General features: G+C 35.7%; 2 protein-coding genes across 6 annotated transcripts in view; one reads left to right on the forward strand and one right to left on the reverse strand.

Moving 5' to 3' along the window:
* The window catches only part of LOC145678698 (PHD finger protein 14), a 101,886-nt gene that overhangs the window by 54,468 nt on the left and 29,715 nt on the right, over window positions 1-17,703 (reverse strand). The gene's annotated exons all lie outside the window — the stretch shown is intronic.
* Window positions 1,595-17,489, forward strand: LOC145678929 (uncharacterized). Its single transcript, XM_081749536.1, has 5 exons — window positions 1,595-1,913; window positions 5,853-6,025; window positions 8,039-8,451; window positions 12,725-12,899; window positions 16,184-17,489. Exons 1-5 carry the CDS (start codon window positions 1,668-1,670, stop codon window positions 17,487-17,489), a joined length of 2,313 nt encoding a protein of 770 aa, XP_081605662.1. The 5' UTR covers window positions 1,595-1,667.

The raw sequence follows: 17,703 nt of genomic DNA on the forward strand, positions 1-17,703 counted from the left end.
TAAATACAAAGAAAATGTTCCGAATAAATAAATATACAAACCATTCTTTTCGTTTCCTGTCTTAGACTACTGCAAACTATGAAAAACAGAAATGGATGGTTTCGTAGTTGGTGAACAACAGAATAAGGAAAACAAAAGCTCGTTTCGTCAAGTAAGATGTATTGTTTCCAATATGTAATGTAAGCATTATCTAAAAAGCAAAAGTATAGACATATAATACACTCTCCACTTTCTGTATTAAATTTTCATTGCGTATTATAATCTTTTCGTAAACATAGCGTGATATTTTATCAAGAAACATATGTGGAATTACGAATGCTTAAATAAATGTTAAAGCACACGCATGTGGCAATATCTATTGTGCATATGCGTCCAGAGGAAAGCATACATACTGTGCAGTCGCCCCTTGTCAGTCTGAAAGCTCAGACAACGTGCTAATTAATTGTGTAATTGGGGATGTCAGAACTGACAAGTTAAGACCAGGATTTTGTAAACATTGAATTTGGTAGAGCATAAAGTACAGGATCTGACCTGGGTTGCATACAAATAAAATCAAGCATATACAAAAGAAACAGATTGTGATGTCAAAGGGGTGTAAGTGGGTGAGAAAGGAATGACTTTTAGGATTGGTCAATCTACTCGCACTTATTTGTGGACCTCGATGTCTCCTCATCGATGACCCTTCCAATGGGTTAATGTCCGTCCATCTGGTTTGCAGGGCGTCCAAATAATTGGGAGTTAAGGGTCAGCGAAATCCAAGCAGGAAAACCAACATTACGAATACGGTAAATTCAATTAAAATCGAAACCTCTCTTTAGTAAACAATTTATCGTAGTCAACAGCTATATAACGTTAGCCGAGACAAAATGCTCTCTAGGCCAGAGCAAGGCACAACTTATCGTAAGCTCGAAAATGAAGTTCGCGTTCTACATCTTAACTCGTCTCCAATTCAATAGAACTAATTCCAACATATATGCCACATTGTGACTAAAAAGGTAAGTGGAAAAAAATTCAATCTAAAAAACTGATTATTGCATTTTAATTAAGTTTCAGGTAGAACGTTTCTTCTATTAAGAAATTTTCAAGCAATGAGTGCAATGAGGGATCACAGCAAATATAAATGTTTCCAATATATTTATGTATATATATAAAGTTTGATGTTTGCAAAGGCTTCCCGCCCAGTGAAGTACAGAAAAAGGCAAAGGACGTTTAAATATGAAGATAAAATTAGAACAAGAACAGTTGTAACTATCATTTTTTTTTTTTATTTTCTGAAGTATTTGTAAACAGGAATGTTATATTGGAGGAAAAAACAATAAATACATGAAAGTTAAATAATTACATACGTATATTGTTATATTTTGTTTGGTAATTCAGATAAATTTAAAAAAGCTCTATATATCCAGAGTGAATTTTCATAATTAGCCAATTTTATTACATTTTTAATAACCAGACTGTGAGTTTTGTAACGTGTGATAAAAGCCAAACAAAATAGTAGAAAAATATAAACAGAACTGAATATGTATATGCGTATTATTTGTTTAAATTACCACGGAAAAACGACAATGAATATACAAGTATGTTGTTATGGTAATAATTTATTTGTTCTTGAAATTCAAATTTTAGCTTCTGTTAAAGATTAAAAAATTAAAAAAAAAAAAAAAGCAATGACTACTATCACCATCTCTTTTCTCATAGGATTCCTACTGAAGCCTCCAAAACAAAAAGCCAAACCGCCTAAAAAGGCTAAAATTAAGAAAGGTCAACCTGAGGAAGAGCCTATCCAAGAAAAAGACACATCTGTCTTTGTAGTAGCGGGACCAGCCCTAGGAAGTCTACATCTCAATTACTTAATAATTCCTGACCGGCCAAGTAATGCACTAGATATTCAATGCTGGGACCCTGCAGCTAAGGTAAAATATCTTTTACTTGTCTTATCTACTGTTAAAGAGTAAGAAGTGTTTACTGTTTCTTTTTTGTTTGTTTTATTTTTGTTAAGTTATGTCACACGCAGATAAAAACTTCATTAAGCTTTAATTACAGTTGGTAACATACATATCTTTTTACATAAATAGTCTCAATACTGAAGTGAATGAAATAAATACGATCAAATACGCATTTTTTCAATGGCCCCTTTACACAGAAAAGTTATGATAATGTTTATATTATAATGTACAGTAGTTTTTCACTATCAGTCAAACAAAAGGTAACAGAATTCCGAAATAATAATACAGGAAGCTTATCATGAATCACAACAGGATACGATGGTTTAGTGGTAGAGCGCTCACCTCTCATCAGATGGTTCCTGGTTCGATCCCAAGCTATGTGAGTTTGTGGAAGACGACAACGCATTTGTGGGTTTTCTCGGAGGCTCTCCCGTTCCCTCGCACATTACCAAGCTACTAATTATTTCTCAATCATTCACTTTCATTAATAATCAGTTCCTTTAGCTTAAAAGGCACACCCGTAGGACGTACAACTGGGAATTTCATTTCACTTTGTATACTTCACAAGTATTATTAATGTCTGCACGATATGAAAGCGTAATTGATTTCAGAGAGACAAACCAAACATAAAATAACTTCTAAAACGTTCCTTAAAATTTAAAATTTTTAGAATGCACAGTAGTTCAACGCCAACCTCTAAGTGTGTTCAACTGTTTCGTTTTATTGTTCTAGGAACCTGACCAACGGAAATTGGCTAAGAGGGTGTTTTATTGTGCAAACTTGGTACGGTTTCTCCTCTGGCAAATAGTTCCAAGTGCCTGAGTATCAAGATTTTTCTCTGCAACAAAGGCTGATATTTCCGCCTAACAGATATTGGGATACATTTGAAAAGGAAAAAAAAAAAATCTAATTTTGAGAAGACTTATGTTCCGTCCGGTATAAAACTAATAGCTCAAGGACCTGAGCTTCAATCCTTAGTGACCTGTCACAGCTAGAGGAATTAAATTAATTACTTCGAACATCCATGTCTATTGACCCAAATTATAGCCCTTATCTGATTTTTTTCCTAATCATTTTTTCTATACCAGAGCTGTACTTTCTATAAGCATCAAGCAGAGGTTCTTGAGTATATATTACAGGAATGGAAGTTACGGGATTCGAACACCAGAATTTCATTTTGTTAAAAATATACACGAAAAACTCAACAATTTTCGAATTACTATGTTATGGAAAAATTCGTCTGTACTTGAATAAATACAAATGATCTGCATCTAAACACTAGGTTTCCAACACACCTCTGATGATCGGAGATTTTTATCCACTCTTCTAAACTAGCCTCAAAGCATTGTTACTATCCTATGGGAACATTAAACCATCAATACTCGTGGCATATTCTGTAGACAGAAAAATAACATTTGATAGTATGTCTATCTTTATATATGAATAACTAGCAGCGTTCACCCCGCTTCGCTGCGGTCACCCCGGAACGCAATAAACTTTGTTACTTAGATAATTTTTACTTTTTCGCTTTCAAGTGATATGATAAAAACCATAGAAGATTGCAGTAAATGTTAACATTATATCGCCTGTCATTTATGTTAACCCGCCCCGCTTCGCTGCGGTCACCCCGGAACGCAATAAACTTTGTTACTTAGATAATTTTTACTTTTTCGCTTTCAATTGATATGATAAAAACCATAGAAGATTGCATTAATGTTAACATTATATCGCCTGTCATTTATGTTAACCCGCCGAGTGACACGGTCATGCGGGTTGCATATAAATACGTTTATTTTTATACCTATGATGAACTAACAAAGGATTTGTACGTTATGGACACTTGAATGGTCAATTATCTCAAGACACTGGTAATTAAAAATTAAAGTGATATGATAAAAACCATCTAGGGTCCAAATCCTAATAACCCCCAAAAATGAAAGAAATTGGTTCAGCCGTATTAGCGTGATGAGCTAACAAAGGATTTGTGCGTTCTCTTTTATATAATAGATTTTCACAAGTACTTATGGCATATTTGTGGACATTTGAAGGTTTTGTCATATTACTAAGTTTGCGGGGATAATTTAGGAAATAATGTTTTCTTAGCTTATGGTACAGTAAGACAATTGAGTAAAGCTACACTGTAAAAGATGGACTCCGAAAAAAAAAAAAAGTATGTATCAGGACAGCACGATGTTAAGTATATTTTAGTAAATCCACATAAAGCACAGTATGATACTCTACATATAAAATTAGACCTAATGAAAAAACTTCATTAGAGCCATGGACAGCTCAGCCGAAAATTCACTTCCTACATTCTCACCTAGACTTTTCCCGAGAACTTAGGAAGTATGAGCGACGAGCGTAAAGAAAAGTTCCACCGTGATATTCACAAAATCGAACAGAGATATCAAGGAAAATAGGATGGTAGAATGAGCGATTACTGCTGGTTTTTAATTAAGAAAGTGACACACAATACAAAAGAAAGAACTGTAAGTTCTCAATATATTTGTTATTTTTACAATAGTTTGTATATTAGCTGCGTATATCGCATTTTGGTTAGTGTTTACAAATATTATAAGAACATTAATTCTGAGATTTTCATAACTTTCAAAAATACAATTAGTGTACTAAATGAAAATTGAAATATCGATCGAAATTGTAATTTAAAACATTTTAATTTCATTTCGTATCTCAAAGCAAGTTTAAATAAGTGTAAAAAATAGATATTTATTCAGTCATATTCATATTCACCAGATTAGTCAAAGACTAATTTGGTGAAAGCAACATTAGTTTACTACATTCTGTATTATCTTATCTGCAATATGAATGCATTTTTTAGTTAGATTCCATGGTATAATTAAAGTTCTGTATCAGTAAAATTAATTAATTTGTAGTGTTCACCAGAATGAAACTTGCTTGCTAGTGTAATTATTAGGTTGGTGCAAATGAAATGTCCGGCCACGTGCGTAATTTCCAACGACACACACTTGTTCCATCGCTAAGCCAATGACTGGTTTCTCTGGCAAAAGAAGTCTGGAATCTGTGACGTACAAAAGTTTTCAACCACATGTTGCACCGCCCGATGATCAGGAAAGGTCTTTTCTTTCCCCGAGAAGTGATCTAGATGCCGAAAGAAATTGTAATCCGCTGGACAAATAACGAGGGAATACGGTGAGTGAAGAAGGGTTTCATATTACAATGATGTCCCTTGCGCGATACGTGGATGAACAATGTTGTCTGACGAAGAAATCATGTCTGTTAACCACTGTTGGATATTTGTGGCCAAGTTTGCGGTGCATTTCATGGAGTTCAGCACTATAACAATATGCACTGATGGTTTCGCCTCGCATGACAAAGATGTAATATATCACTTCCATTATAGAGCGCCATATCAGCAACATCTCCTGTGAGTGCAGAGGTGGTTTAGGAAACCGTCCTGGATGATGATCCGATCCAAGCATTGTCCTATCTGTATACGATTGTCACAGCAGATCTATTTTTCATTTAAAGTAATAATCCGATGCAGGAAACTTTCCCGGTTATTCCTTACATTCTAGAGAACAAAACACCTCCAGACGGTGATTTTTTTGGCCTGTCAACTCATTCGACACCCATAAGTCCAAGTTTCTCTCCTTACTGATTGCGCGCAGTCGCCGAACAACATCGTGTCGATGCGTTAACCCTTATCCACCTAGTCTCTTTCTCCAGACCATCAACAAGAATGTGTGGGTAATCTGAAGAGGGGCTGTATTTTAATTCCTCTACATACATTCTGGTTATATGTAATAGCAACTGTACTAGAGTAACTCTGGATTATATATTAGACTGTATTTTCTAACAATTAGATTCAAACAGAAATAAAACACGAAGGAATAATTTTTTTACACTGATGTTTCTTGTTCTTAGATTTACTGTGACAACAAAGATGTGGTCGTCAAAACGTTGAAAGTTGACAGTGTTACTTGGGTTACTTTCACGGTAACACATGTGGTAGGTCTTTCCACACCAGATCTTATACATTTGTTCTCTAGTAAGGTTATATTCGACGGTGCCAGTGGTCCTAAAGCAGTATGTTCCAGGTAGGTGCCATCAAATAGGTGTTAGTTCTAGATATAAGCTTTAATTAACATTGTCCAATTTTAACATTAAACTACCCAGTTTACCCAAAATCAGATATTCATTTTCCACTCTTTAGGTTCGTGTACAGGACTATGTACTATTAAGCTAAGCCATTGTATGTGTAAATAATGAATCTATGACGATTGATTTAGGTATACATGAGAAAACAACAAGTATCTATAAACGCCCAATTTTCTATATTCAATCAAATTCTGGAGTAAAAAAGAACTGGGACGGAAATCGAAAACTTGTTTCCGGCCTACCCATCCATTACGTGGCTTCGCCCAATCCTTCACCAGACTAGTTACACATCTATTATTCTTTAAATTCTGTTCATAATTTAGATCACAGACTGTATCACAACAATTGGTTTGGGAAGAAATGGTTAGCACACTAGGCCGGAGCTCAATTTTTTTGTCCAGATGCGCTTACTCGCCCATTGAATTTTACTGAATTAACATCTATAAATTAACATCAATGGTGTTTTTAAGACATATCAGTTATTTCCTTTATTTCTCACTATACTTCTACGAGTCTTTGAATTTAAAATTCAGACATTTTCTCTAATCTCTGTGAAGCTCAGCACAGAGAGCATAGGTTTTCGAGAAACTAAATTCTTAATTCAAGTTAACTATCTGTTCAGTTATTTATTTATTTATTTATTTTTTAAATAGTCGTTACTCGTCTATAATTTCAGATGCACTATGGATAACCTTCTTTTGGGTATGTACGGAACAGGTTCCTGCGATTAGTTGCACTTCTAGGTTTTTCTTTTTTTTTCTTTTTTTTTTTTTTTTTTACGAGGTCAAAATTCTACTTGTTAAAATATAATGAGTCTTGTAAAGATGAAAAGTCTCAATTATTTCACATGTAATCACATCATGTAATTAACTAAGTAATCCAAAGTCTCTCTGTCAGTAAAAGCATCCTTATATATGCACTCCAATGGTTGATTTGGAGTCCATCGTACCTTTTCAATATTAAGGTTATATGAGATGTGGACCTACATGAAATCTTTAAGTTTTACGTTCCACAGTTATGCCGGTTAGGTTAAAGGAGACGGTGATGATGAGAGAGGAGTGAAATGGTGGAACGAAGAAAGTGGGAGGAAACGGGAGAACCCCGAGAAAACCCATGAGCACGGCGTTTGTCCACCACAGATGTGGAAAGAGGAATCTACATTACATGAGTTCCCACCCGAAACCGAACCCGTATCTCCTGCTCAGAAGGAGTGTGTGCTAACCATATAGATGAAGATGAGCTCGAAAGTCCTCACTGGAGGAAATATACAGCGTGTTTCAAATTATCCGAAAGGTAAGAAATCGTTCCATGGGCGTTAAAATTCTATATCGATGATTAAAATTGTATTCAAATACTTCGACTACATCCTCGATTTTTGTTGGCACGGTAGCAATTAGAACTTCTTCAGCCAGATAGTAGAGTGACAAGTTGCAAGATGGCTGCCTGTGATGCAGATAAAGCATCCTGTGTGCTACAATTTCACGTTAGTCAATTTGTTGTGAGTTTAGCGTGAGTTTCGTTCGAAATTTCGTAAAGAACTTCATTGTACCATAGACAACAAGAACGCATTACAGGTGCAGTGGAAAATGTTTTTGATGAAAACATGCTGAAACGGACTGGAGGATTCGGATTACCGATTTGATATACAATAGGATAACAAAGGGGGCTCACATATTGAATATTTGTGAGTTACTGTGTTACAATTGTTATCAATAAAATTCGAATTATAGTAATTATGTGTCAAATTTTACGTTATTAATTAAAAAAATACAAGATGATGAAATTGTTCGAGTCATTTTTAAACACCCTATAACATATGATTTACAGAAAAATGGAGCCACATTATAGTCCAGAATATCTGAAACCAATACGTTATTTACATTAACTTTTGTTTTGAATTTTTTATTTCTTTATTCATTTGGTAACAACATAAACTACATTTATCATTTCAGAGCACAGAGTGATATTGGCAGGCGTAAATATCGCATACCTTCGGATCGAAAAAATAAATATTTTACTGAACTGTACAATGAAAATAAAGAAGAACCCCATTCTAAAAAGCAAAATTCATGGGATAAAATAGTACACAAAATATTCTCAGTTCTCAGATCAAAAGAAAGTATCACTACGCTGCATGGAATTCCTTACAAATGTCACTGCTCCAACATCTTGGAAGTTATACGCAATATAACACAAGAAAAAAGACAGATTAGTGCATTAAAAAGTGATTCCATATCAGTGTCTCACATCCGAGCACCAAGTGATGAAAACGCAGCTGACAAAGGCAAAAATGTGAAAAACAAAGGCAAGAAAAAGAAAGGCGGTGGATTTCATCTTATGGTAGATGGGGAAACACTTTTCATAGGTATGTAATATTAACGAAACAACGTTCAGAACAGCATTATTGCGTTTTATCATCATCATCTTCTTCACCATCATCATCTAATGACTATTACCATAATTTATTATTATTATTATTATTATTCAAATTCTGCTGTGGTAACTTAATAAAACCGATAAAACTGTCAAGCTATCAAATTGCAACTATATTTTAGTGATTTTAAGTTTTTTTTTTTTTTTTTTTTTTTTTTTAATGAATTAGCCAACTGGAATATCAACTTCACTAACTGATAACAACAGTGAAATCAGTCCTTCATTCGGAAATTATTGGGAACTAGGTTGGGAACCACCGCACTAACCAAATCCATGGACTCAAATATTCACACCAAAATTTTCGATGAATGAACGATGTACAGCTTTTAGTTTAGTTTAGTGTCCCCAACTGGCTCTACATTGTCTTGTTTGCTGGTCGAACGAGCCAGGGTTTCACTTTTCCACTGAGAAATCTCAATGTGTCCACTTCTACCGCAAACGCACTTGCTTTATTGAACCGGACTGGTACGAGTATATGGATGACACTCGTTTGTCGTTCATTGATATTGCCCATTTTTCTGGACCTGAACACTCACTGTTAATTAATTTGTGCAGCGCACATTCGTTCTCTTAAGTACTCTTATCTCCGCGCTCTGAATCTTCTTCGTGTCCTATCCCGCCGCACGTAGGGTAGTTATTAGGGTGTATCGAAAAAAAACTTTTTTTTTTTTTTCGAAATCCGGTTACGGCTAGTGGAGATTTTTGGCCAAATGGCATCAATAAAACGTATAAAAAATCTCAACTCGATCAGACAACTCCTTCTGCTGCCGAGTAGAGCCCAAATATTAGAAAAATCAACAAAAGATTCATTTTTCAACTGATTTTCCAAAAAATATTTTTTAAATATTTCCTATATTTTTCGGTCTTTTAAATTATTGAAATAGCATTGGAAAGGAGAAATAAATACATAAAACAAATTTATTACGGTTATTTCTGTACACCATAAGCATAAAAACCTAGTTAATTATTTGTAAAAATGCACTGATTTTCTGGCGTATCGTACAATTAAATTTTAATATAAAATTATTGAAGTCTCTTGAATAACGAAGAAAACACTTTAGTGCTACATTCTAAGAGCAGTAATAGTATAAATAATTTGCTCCCAATGCCGTATTGCATCTGCTTATCACACTAGATCACTTGCCGCCCACCTCTCCCCGAACGCCTCTTCTCTTGTACTTGCCCAGCTGAAAGGATCGGTCTTATCAGTCGCCAGTAGTCAACCAGCTGTATCGAACGTGATTGTCGCTGCTTGAGTTATTTATTAGTGCTGTAGGAAATTTTAAATAAATAATTTGTTTTCGTGTGAAGTGCAGTATGTAGAAGTGAGAACAGTGTTTCAGCTGTGTTAAGTACTTTTTATTAGGAAGAGAGTGACAGATACGCTGACGTTATGGCATCGACAAGTTTGTTACGGTCTGACGTTAGGAATAGCATTATTGGGACACCCAAGGAATTGGGTAGAACACAGCTACCAACCGTTGAAATGTATTGAGACAATACCTATGGGAGCGAGAATAAAAAATGAGAATTTCGGAATCCCGGAAAGAGCCTTCAACAAACTTCTCCTCAATTATTCTGCGCATGAGTTATATTCCTGACCACCTCTGTAGATCTTGTCTCCATGGTGGGCAGATTTACGAGCGCTATTCTGCACGTTCTCGTGCTACAGTCATGGTACATTCGTAGAAGAAGGAACCAGAAGTCAATAACCTGTAAATCCAGTAGTGAGTCACGTACAACGCTGTGTGGAAGTTGTTGTGGTGAACAAGTATTATGTCTGTTAAAGTGACACCTTATTGGGAAAGGTACATATGTGCATTTTCCAATGCACAATTCAGTGCGTCAGTGATTGTGAAAATGTGTGCGGCAAGGGGCAACAATATCAGCAGGTGTACAGTAGCAAGGGTGAGCCAGCGCTGTAAAAGCATCGGCCCTAAATATCAAGTCATGAGAGTGAAAAGAAAACGGGCATGTCCAGCCATGACATCATGCGTTGTGAGAAACATCAGGGTATCAGTTGTGAAGGAGAATCCACCCACCCAAAGCAACTTGCCACCTCAAAATGCAAGATATCACAGAGCACAGTATGCCGTATCATAAAGGACAATTTGGGACTGAAAAAACGTCATAAGGCGATGGGGCATAAGTTATCACCAAGGCACATTCAAGAGAGATTCACGAGCGCAAGAAAGTTGTATGAACATTACCTCTCAGATGACAAATTGCAGCGGGTTGTCACTCTAGATGAAGTCTGGATCTACCTTGATGACACCAATAAGCCCAGGGACATCGTTTATTCACCACATCATGCGAAGGGCCGTGGTGAGTTCGTTCGTGAATGTCGCGAGAAGTATTCGAAAGGCTTGATGGTGGTAGCAGGTTTCTGCGCCCGAAGGAAGTTGCCAATGCATTGTGTGGATTCGAAGGCCAAGGTAAATGCAGCCTACTGTCAAACGAACATCATGGAACCCTTATACACAATGTACACTCATGTCCAAAATGATTGTCGCATATCTATAACTGTCTTCTTGTAAGAATATAATTTGATAATGATTTTGCAGGGTACTTTTAATACTGGTACTGTGTGTATAATCGGGAAATGTATATTTGTGGTAAGTTTCACAGTAAAAGAATTATAAATACGAAAATTAGAATGAGTAAAAGAAAATGTTGCTAACTGGACAAGAAAGTTTTATTGTTCTTATTTACTGCTCTTTTGACATGAAATTTGCCACATACATGTCTTTGCCAATTATATACATACTAACATTATAAGAAATACCAGGCGAATTCGTTATTAAATTTTATTCCCACAACAACATATTTATAGACATGCGACAATAATTTTGGCCATGGGTGTACATCCCACAGCTGCATGGCAGGGACACCTGGAAAGTGTGGATCCATATGGGCAAAGCATCCAGTTACACTGTTCGCAGTTCTGTCGCATATTATCGGCGTATAGCCACGAAGACTGGTGTGTCTGTTATATCCTTCTCGTCCATACCTGTGAAGTCACCAGTTGCGTCGCCGATGGATTTGTGCGCCTTTGGCCTTCTGAAACAAACCCTCGCGCGAAGGCGTCCCACCACCATAGCGGGGCTCTGTTGTCAATCGGCGTGTCTACAAATTCCCTCAGACGCGTACTGCTTCAGTGAAAATTGCGTTGCAAAGCGATAGTCCAGACTCGTGGCCACCACATCGAGCACAACCGTTGGTGGAGGAAGGGATTGTCGTGAGCAGGTAAGCGCACAAACTTTGACCTTCTTACGTGAATTGATCTTCTGTATACATAAATGTAATTATCCAAGTTTTACAATCAAGTTCCGCTGTGATTTTTATACAGGTAGTTGGTGAGTACCTTAAATTATATGCCCGTAGCCAAACTTCCTCTATAAAAATTGTTGCGTGAGTACTTTAGGATTCTGAAACGTTTGTTTTTGGATAGCGCACATATTAGTTCCTGAGTGGTCTTGACCCGACTACGGTAGGTCCCATAGTTTTAGAGTAACGGACTATTTACTTTCATTTTTTCATGTCTTCGGCAGCCTATAACTCCGAAAGGAAGCATTTGTGCACCCAGGTTGGTCTATTCTTTTTGTCTTATCTTAGTGTTGTTTTGAAACATCCTGTATATTTAACTAAGACATGAATTACATAGATACGTATCTCTTCTAGGTTTGTTCAAATTTTGGCGTTTATAACATTAATAATTAAAAAGAAAATTGTGCAAAACTTTTCTATGCGTTTTAAATGTGATAACTTTCACGCTTGCTAGGGGTACCAGACCACCTTAACATAAATGGATAACAAATAATTGGACGAAATCGAGGTCCACTATCATTATAAGTTCAGAGGTGTGCATATAAAATAGCATAATAAACTGAAGTCTGGTTCAGGAGTACTGCTGAGAAATAAATGAGTGTTCTCATGGGAAAATGGTTTATTTACATGCTAATCCTTAGGCCTAGTTTCTGCTACCTATCAAATGATTTGTTTAAATAGTGTATTTTCCTGAACTAAAAACCTACTTTAAATTTCAAAAAATACAAATAAAAATACTTTAAATTTCTCTTGGCATATCAGACCTAAGAGAAGTCATTACAAATAAAATTAAGTTGCCAGAATCTGTTTTCCAAATACACAATACAACTGCATTTTTAACCGATTTCTATTAATCACTTTTTTCTACGCTACTATAGGTGGTGATGCAATTAAGGTGGAGCAAAAGGATCCATGCACAGGTTTCACTTATTTTGGAGCTTTTATATCTGTTTATCACTTAATGAATGAAACACAAGAAAACTTCCTTTGTCCTCTGGTAATTAACCTACAAACACTGCGGAATTTTCCAGAAGAAATTCTTCATAAGAATTGGTGAGTTTCGACTCCTAAGAAATATTATATCGAGTCTAACACCAGGCCCGTATTTATAATTGGACCCAGGGCGGCAAATTTATAAAAGAAAATTCAAGACTGAAGTATGAAAAGCGGAAAAAGAGGATGCCCACGGGACAGAAATTTCTGGGAGATCTATATTGAAAACAGAAAACTAAACTGATTAACTTCAGTTGAAAACTTGTCGACAATATTGTGTTGTATTTTCTGTAGACTAGTATTTAGTAGTTTTAGTGATGTTTGCTTTTATTTTGTATCCTAGACACACACTACATAATATTTTTCCTTTTGTCAGTTTTGTTTTTGCGTACACATAACTGAATACGAACAAATAAGAAGAGAGGGGAAGGCACATAAATTTTCTTGGGACCAGGGGAGTAAAATACTTAAATATAGGCCTGTCTAAGGCTATTAAAACTGGAAATAAATTGCTATCGTAAAAACGGTAAGGTAGTTCAATAAGTGCTCGATAAATTAGGTCATAAATGCGATTATATAACAATTTACTAACAGTGAACATCAGTTTTCGTCTTCCTCTCATACAAGCAGTTAATTGATTCAATTTCAAACAAAACTTTAACAGAATTATTTCACTGCACTCATTTTTCCGTTGCTTATTACCTGCCTGTGAGACAGTAGTTTTTTTTTTTTTTTTTTTTTTTTTTTTTTTTTTTTTTTTTTTTAAAGGCATCGCCAAATCGTCAATCGCGAGCTACTAACAGCTCACGGGAATATATTCGGTAGATAGCGTTAACGTTCCGGTTCATATTTAAAAGAAATGTAGGTTTATAGGCAATAAACAAATGTAAGACTTTTTTAAAAAAGATTTTTTTTTAAGCTCACAATATGATTTAAAAACTGTTGGGCAGCTCAGAAGCTTCGCAAGTTTGGCGACCACTGCTCTACGGTGTCTATATTTGTTTATTTTTAAGTGCAAAACGTGGCACATACCTGACCACGATGTTTCGATGTTCTGTAGTTCCTTGCTTTACGAGGGAGAAACTACGGCATCTTCCTTAACGTCATACACGTTAAGGAAGATGCTGTTATGAACAAATTAAATATGTAATACTGTCTTAAGAACAAATTATTGTTAATAAATAAAAGACATAACGTTCACACACCAATGAAGTGTGACAAAGTGGTACATGACCTCATGAAATTCAGAGTGAAAGAGACAGAATAAAATCACTCATGAAAGACCCTTTGGCGATCAAGTTATCGTCTACTGGAAAATAGCATACTACCACGGGAAAACTTCAATGGAACCACTTGAGACGGTGAAAAAGGTTTCTGAGGACAAGTGTCTTTCTCGCTGTTGTGTTTCTGAATGTCGTAAGAGATTCCGTGCTGTCAGAGTTTGTGGAAGATGAGCGCCCAGATCTAAGCAGGTATCATAACAACCGAAACGATTGACGAAGTTCGGAATATCTTGAATGACCGAAATGCAAACCTTCAGACACCACATTTCGCAGGGAAAAACAAGGAGACTGTTCGCCAAATAATCACGCAGGAGCATGTGTGGGTTTTTGGTCCAAAAATGTGTTTGTTACCACACTCCGCATACTCGCCATTCCTCGTCCGCCTGTAACTACTTTATTTTCCCCAAACTGAAAACACCACTGAATAACTGCTTTTGTTCCGATGTTTCCATAATCCAGAGACGTGACAGTATTTCGAAAACTATAACCGTCCAGGAATACTAGAAGTAATTTCATGACTACTGGATCATGCAAAGCAGTGTGTGGACAAAGGAGGTTCCTACTTTGAATAAAACGAAGTTTTTTTCTTTGTTTTCCAGATTCAGTTTCGTTTCTTAAATGGCACATTGTGCACATGAATCGTACTTCGACATAAATGTACGGAAAGGAGTAGTCATAGACGCATATATGAAATGACATTAGCAACTTTGCCCGAGAATGCAAGGAAAGTTATTCCGAAAGAATTCATGATTGTTGTTATATTCAGTTATGCTGGACATAACGATATATTTACCACACAGTTCGTTATTTTCACTCTTGAACTCATTAATATTCGTTATTCAATGTATAAATAATTACACATTAGCTTTAGTAGCTTAAAAATCCGATTTATTATGGATATTTGTATTATACACTTCAGCAAACTTAGAGATGTCCTTATAGTTCGATGATATATCTAGTTATATAGTCTCTATATAAAATAAACACGTACCTAGATAGCATTTGTTGTCATAACAACTAGTAAACAACATAAATCAACATTAAGAACTTGAATGATTGAGTTGAGTCGATTTTAACGTTCCTTTTAGCAACGAGGCTATATGAGACGTGGGCTTACTGATTAACGTGGAATCCGAACCACATGAGCTCCCACCGTGTATCGAGTCCAGGTCTCCCACGCCAAAAGCGCGTATGCTAATTGCTTAGCCACGGAGGAGCTCACAAACTTGAAAGAATCAACCAACAAATCAATATTAATCAGTACCTTTTAAACTTTCTTTTTCTTCTTCTTCTTCTAGTTAGTGCGGTATTTAAAAGCACTTTTGCTCTAAAGCTGGTTATACACGAACATTATAGAAACGTTATCGTTGCATGGGAAGCTGATTATTCGCAGGGTTGCCACAAATGCCGAAATGAATTCCGCATACTTAATGACAAACATTATGACTCCATTTTCAAAGAGATATACTACGCCCATACGGACACGACCCCATCAACAAATTAGCCTTCTAGTCAAACAGCAAGATCATCCTTCAGACTTTGTATCACAAAATGGTGCTGGAAACAGGTATCACATTTGCTGTTTATAAGCATACAATGAAGATCTCAAATGCCAGTCCCAGTCCCATGGATATTTGTGGTTTTAGGCTCCTCAAATGAAGTCGCAAGTATCACCGTGTACAAACTGAACGTAGCTTTTGAAAGCTTATAGACAGGATTAAAAGTAAGTACTTCCGTCTCAGCTCTAAGATACTGAAACCATGTCAAAGACCCAACATAAGGCAACTGATAATAGCGGAATAATGACATTTCTTGAGATTGTTTCAATATCGTTTGCATATATATCCCGATCAATCTTATGTACATTAGTCCATTAGAAGTCTTCTTAAATAATTTTGATTAAATATGTTATACTCTTCCTCAAGTTGATTTTATACTATACAAATTCTAATTAACACTCTAAAGTCGATAATGTTACAGAGTCGAAACTTCAGTCTACGGAAAGAAGCTATTAACTGTTCTGATTTAAAAACTCACCAAGTAACTTTCTTTGTTTTACAGGATATCTCACATTTATGCAACTTATAATATTCTAAATATGAGAAAGATAACAACAGAACAAAAAGAATGTGCTACAGAAGTCATTTTGAATGATACACATGTAATGCTAACGTACAGATATAATTATATTAGTCTATTGGAATTCCTGCAAACAGGTTGTCTCGAAGTGAACATGTTTGGGGTCAAAAAAGCATCAACTGATTTACTGTTCACTTCAGAGAAACGGACGAAGAAAAGTACTGCAAAAGGCAAGGGAAAAGCTTCAGCGCGAAAATCAAGAGCCTCAGCGAAGAAATCAAGAGCCTCAACGAAGAAATCAAAAGCTTCTACTACTAAGGACCGAAAGAAAAGTTCCGTAAATGCCAAGAAACAATCACGGGCTGTTTCAAAAGTGCCAGGAGAAAAGAACGTTAGCCATGTGTTCTTAGGCCAAGCAAAATTTTACCTGCATGACCTTCTCCGAAGACAAAGGTGTTCACAAATGATTGAGCCAGTGCGACCTCCAAGCATATTTCAAGAAGAAACTGATAATTTTATAGTAAAGTCAAAAAATTATCTTCTGGACACACACATTTTTATTCAACTTCAAACAACTCTCGAAATATGTGTTAAGTTACAAAAGCCTCCAGACATAACTCCTATACGAGCAATGTTAATCAAATCAATATATAACAAAATAATGTTCATTCTTTCTGATAAGGCAATTGCTCAAAGCCTGATGCGCAAGATATTTGCGATCAATAGAAGTGTTATGGGAAATATAACTCTTCCAGTTAGTTTACTAAAGTATTACAAACAAGAACAAAAGCAACTTCAAAATGATATCAGAAACGAATACAAACATCGAACAGCTGTAGGATTTGTTATAGAAAACGATACAACAACTATTATCTTTGTCGAAGGTTTAGCTGAAGGAGTTATTCATGATATATGGTCGGATTTTAAAGATCTGGAACCATCTCAAGGTTACATTTTATATAACAGTGATTTGATGTTCGTCTCAAGAATATATGAGCAGTTTCTAGTGTTTGGGGGATTTTATTCCGTTACCCTGAAAATAAATTTAAAGCACCTTTCTGAAAAACAACTTGTTTATGTGCGAGGAATGGTTCCTGATCACTGCTGGAAAGCTCTTCTAAAATTCGAATATCTCCTTAATTGTACAACAATAGAATCAGTGTGTAAAGGAGGCTTTCTTCCTTCCCCAAGTGAACTCTTAAACGTGGATTTAGAATTTGGAATACCAATACACTGGCAAAAATTAGATCAAAATAAATATTTTAAATGTTCGACTTTCATTTCATAATAGGGATAAATACCTAACATTTGGTGGTTACCTTAGTTAACATTCGAAAAGTGATGATAACTAGTACAAGAACATTCCTTATATCAGAGTTTCTACAGATTCTTAGTTTCAATTTCCCTGATTTTTTTAAGTCGGTCTCGTCCTCACCCTGTAATCGACCATATCTCGCTTTATGTTCTATCTTTTCCTGATATTTTCTTACAAAGTAATATAT

Source organism: Thermobia domestica, chromosome 2, assembly GCF_964235325.1.
Source record: "Thermobia domestica chromosome 2, izTheDome1.hap1.1, whole genome shotgun sequence".
Lineage (NCBI taxonomy): Eukaryota > Metazoa > Arthropoda > Insecta > Zygentoma > Lepismatidae > Thermobia > Thermobia domestica.

What these genes read in the sequence shown, in the direction of transcription:
- LOC145678929 (XM_081749536.1), top strand. Translation starts at nt 1,668, where the DNA reads ATGACTACTATCACCATCTCTTTTCTCATAGGATTCCTACTGAAGCCT. An exon ending in TGGGGAAACACTTTTCATAG is followed by an intron (nt 8,452 to 12,724) that starts GTATGTAATATT and finishes ACGCTACTATAG; the next exon opens with GTGGTGATGCAATTAAGGTG. An exon ending in GAAATTCTTCATAAGAATTG is followed by an intron (nt 12,900 to 16,183) that starts GTGAGTTTCGAC and finishes TTTGTTTTACAG; the next exon opens with GATATCTCACATTTATGCAA.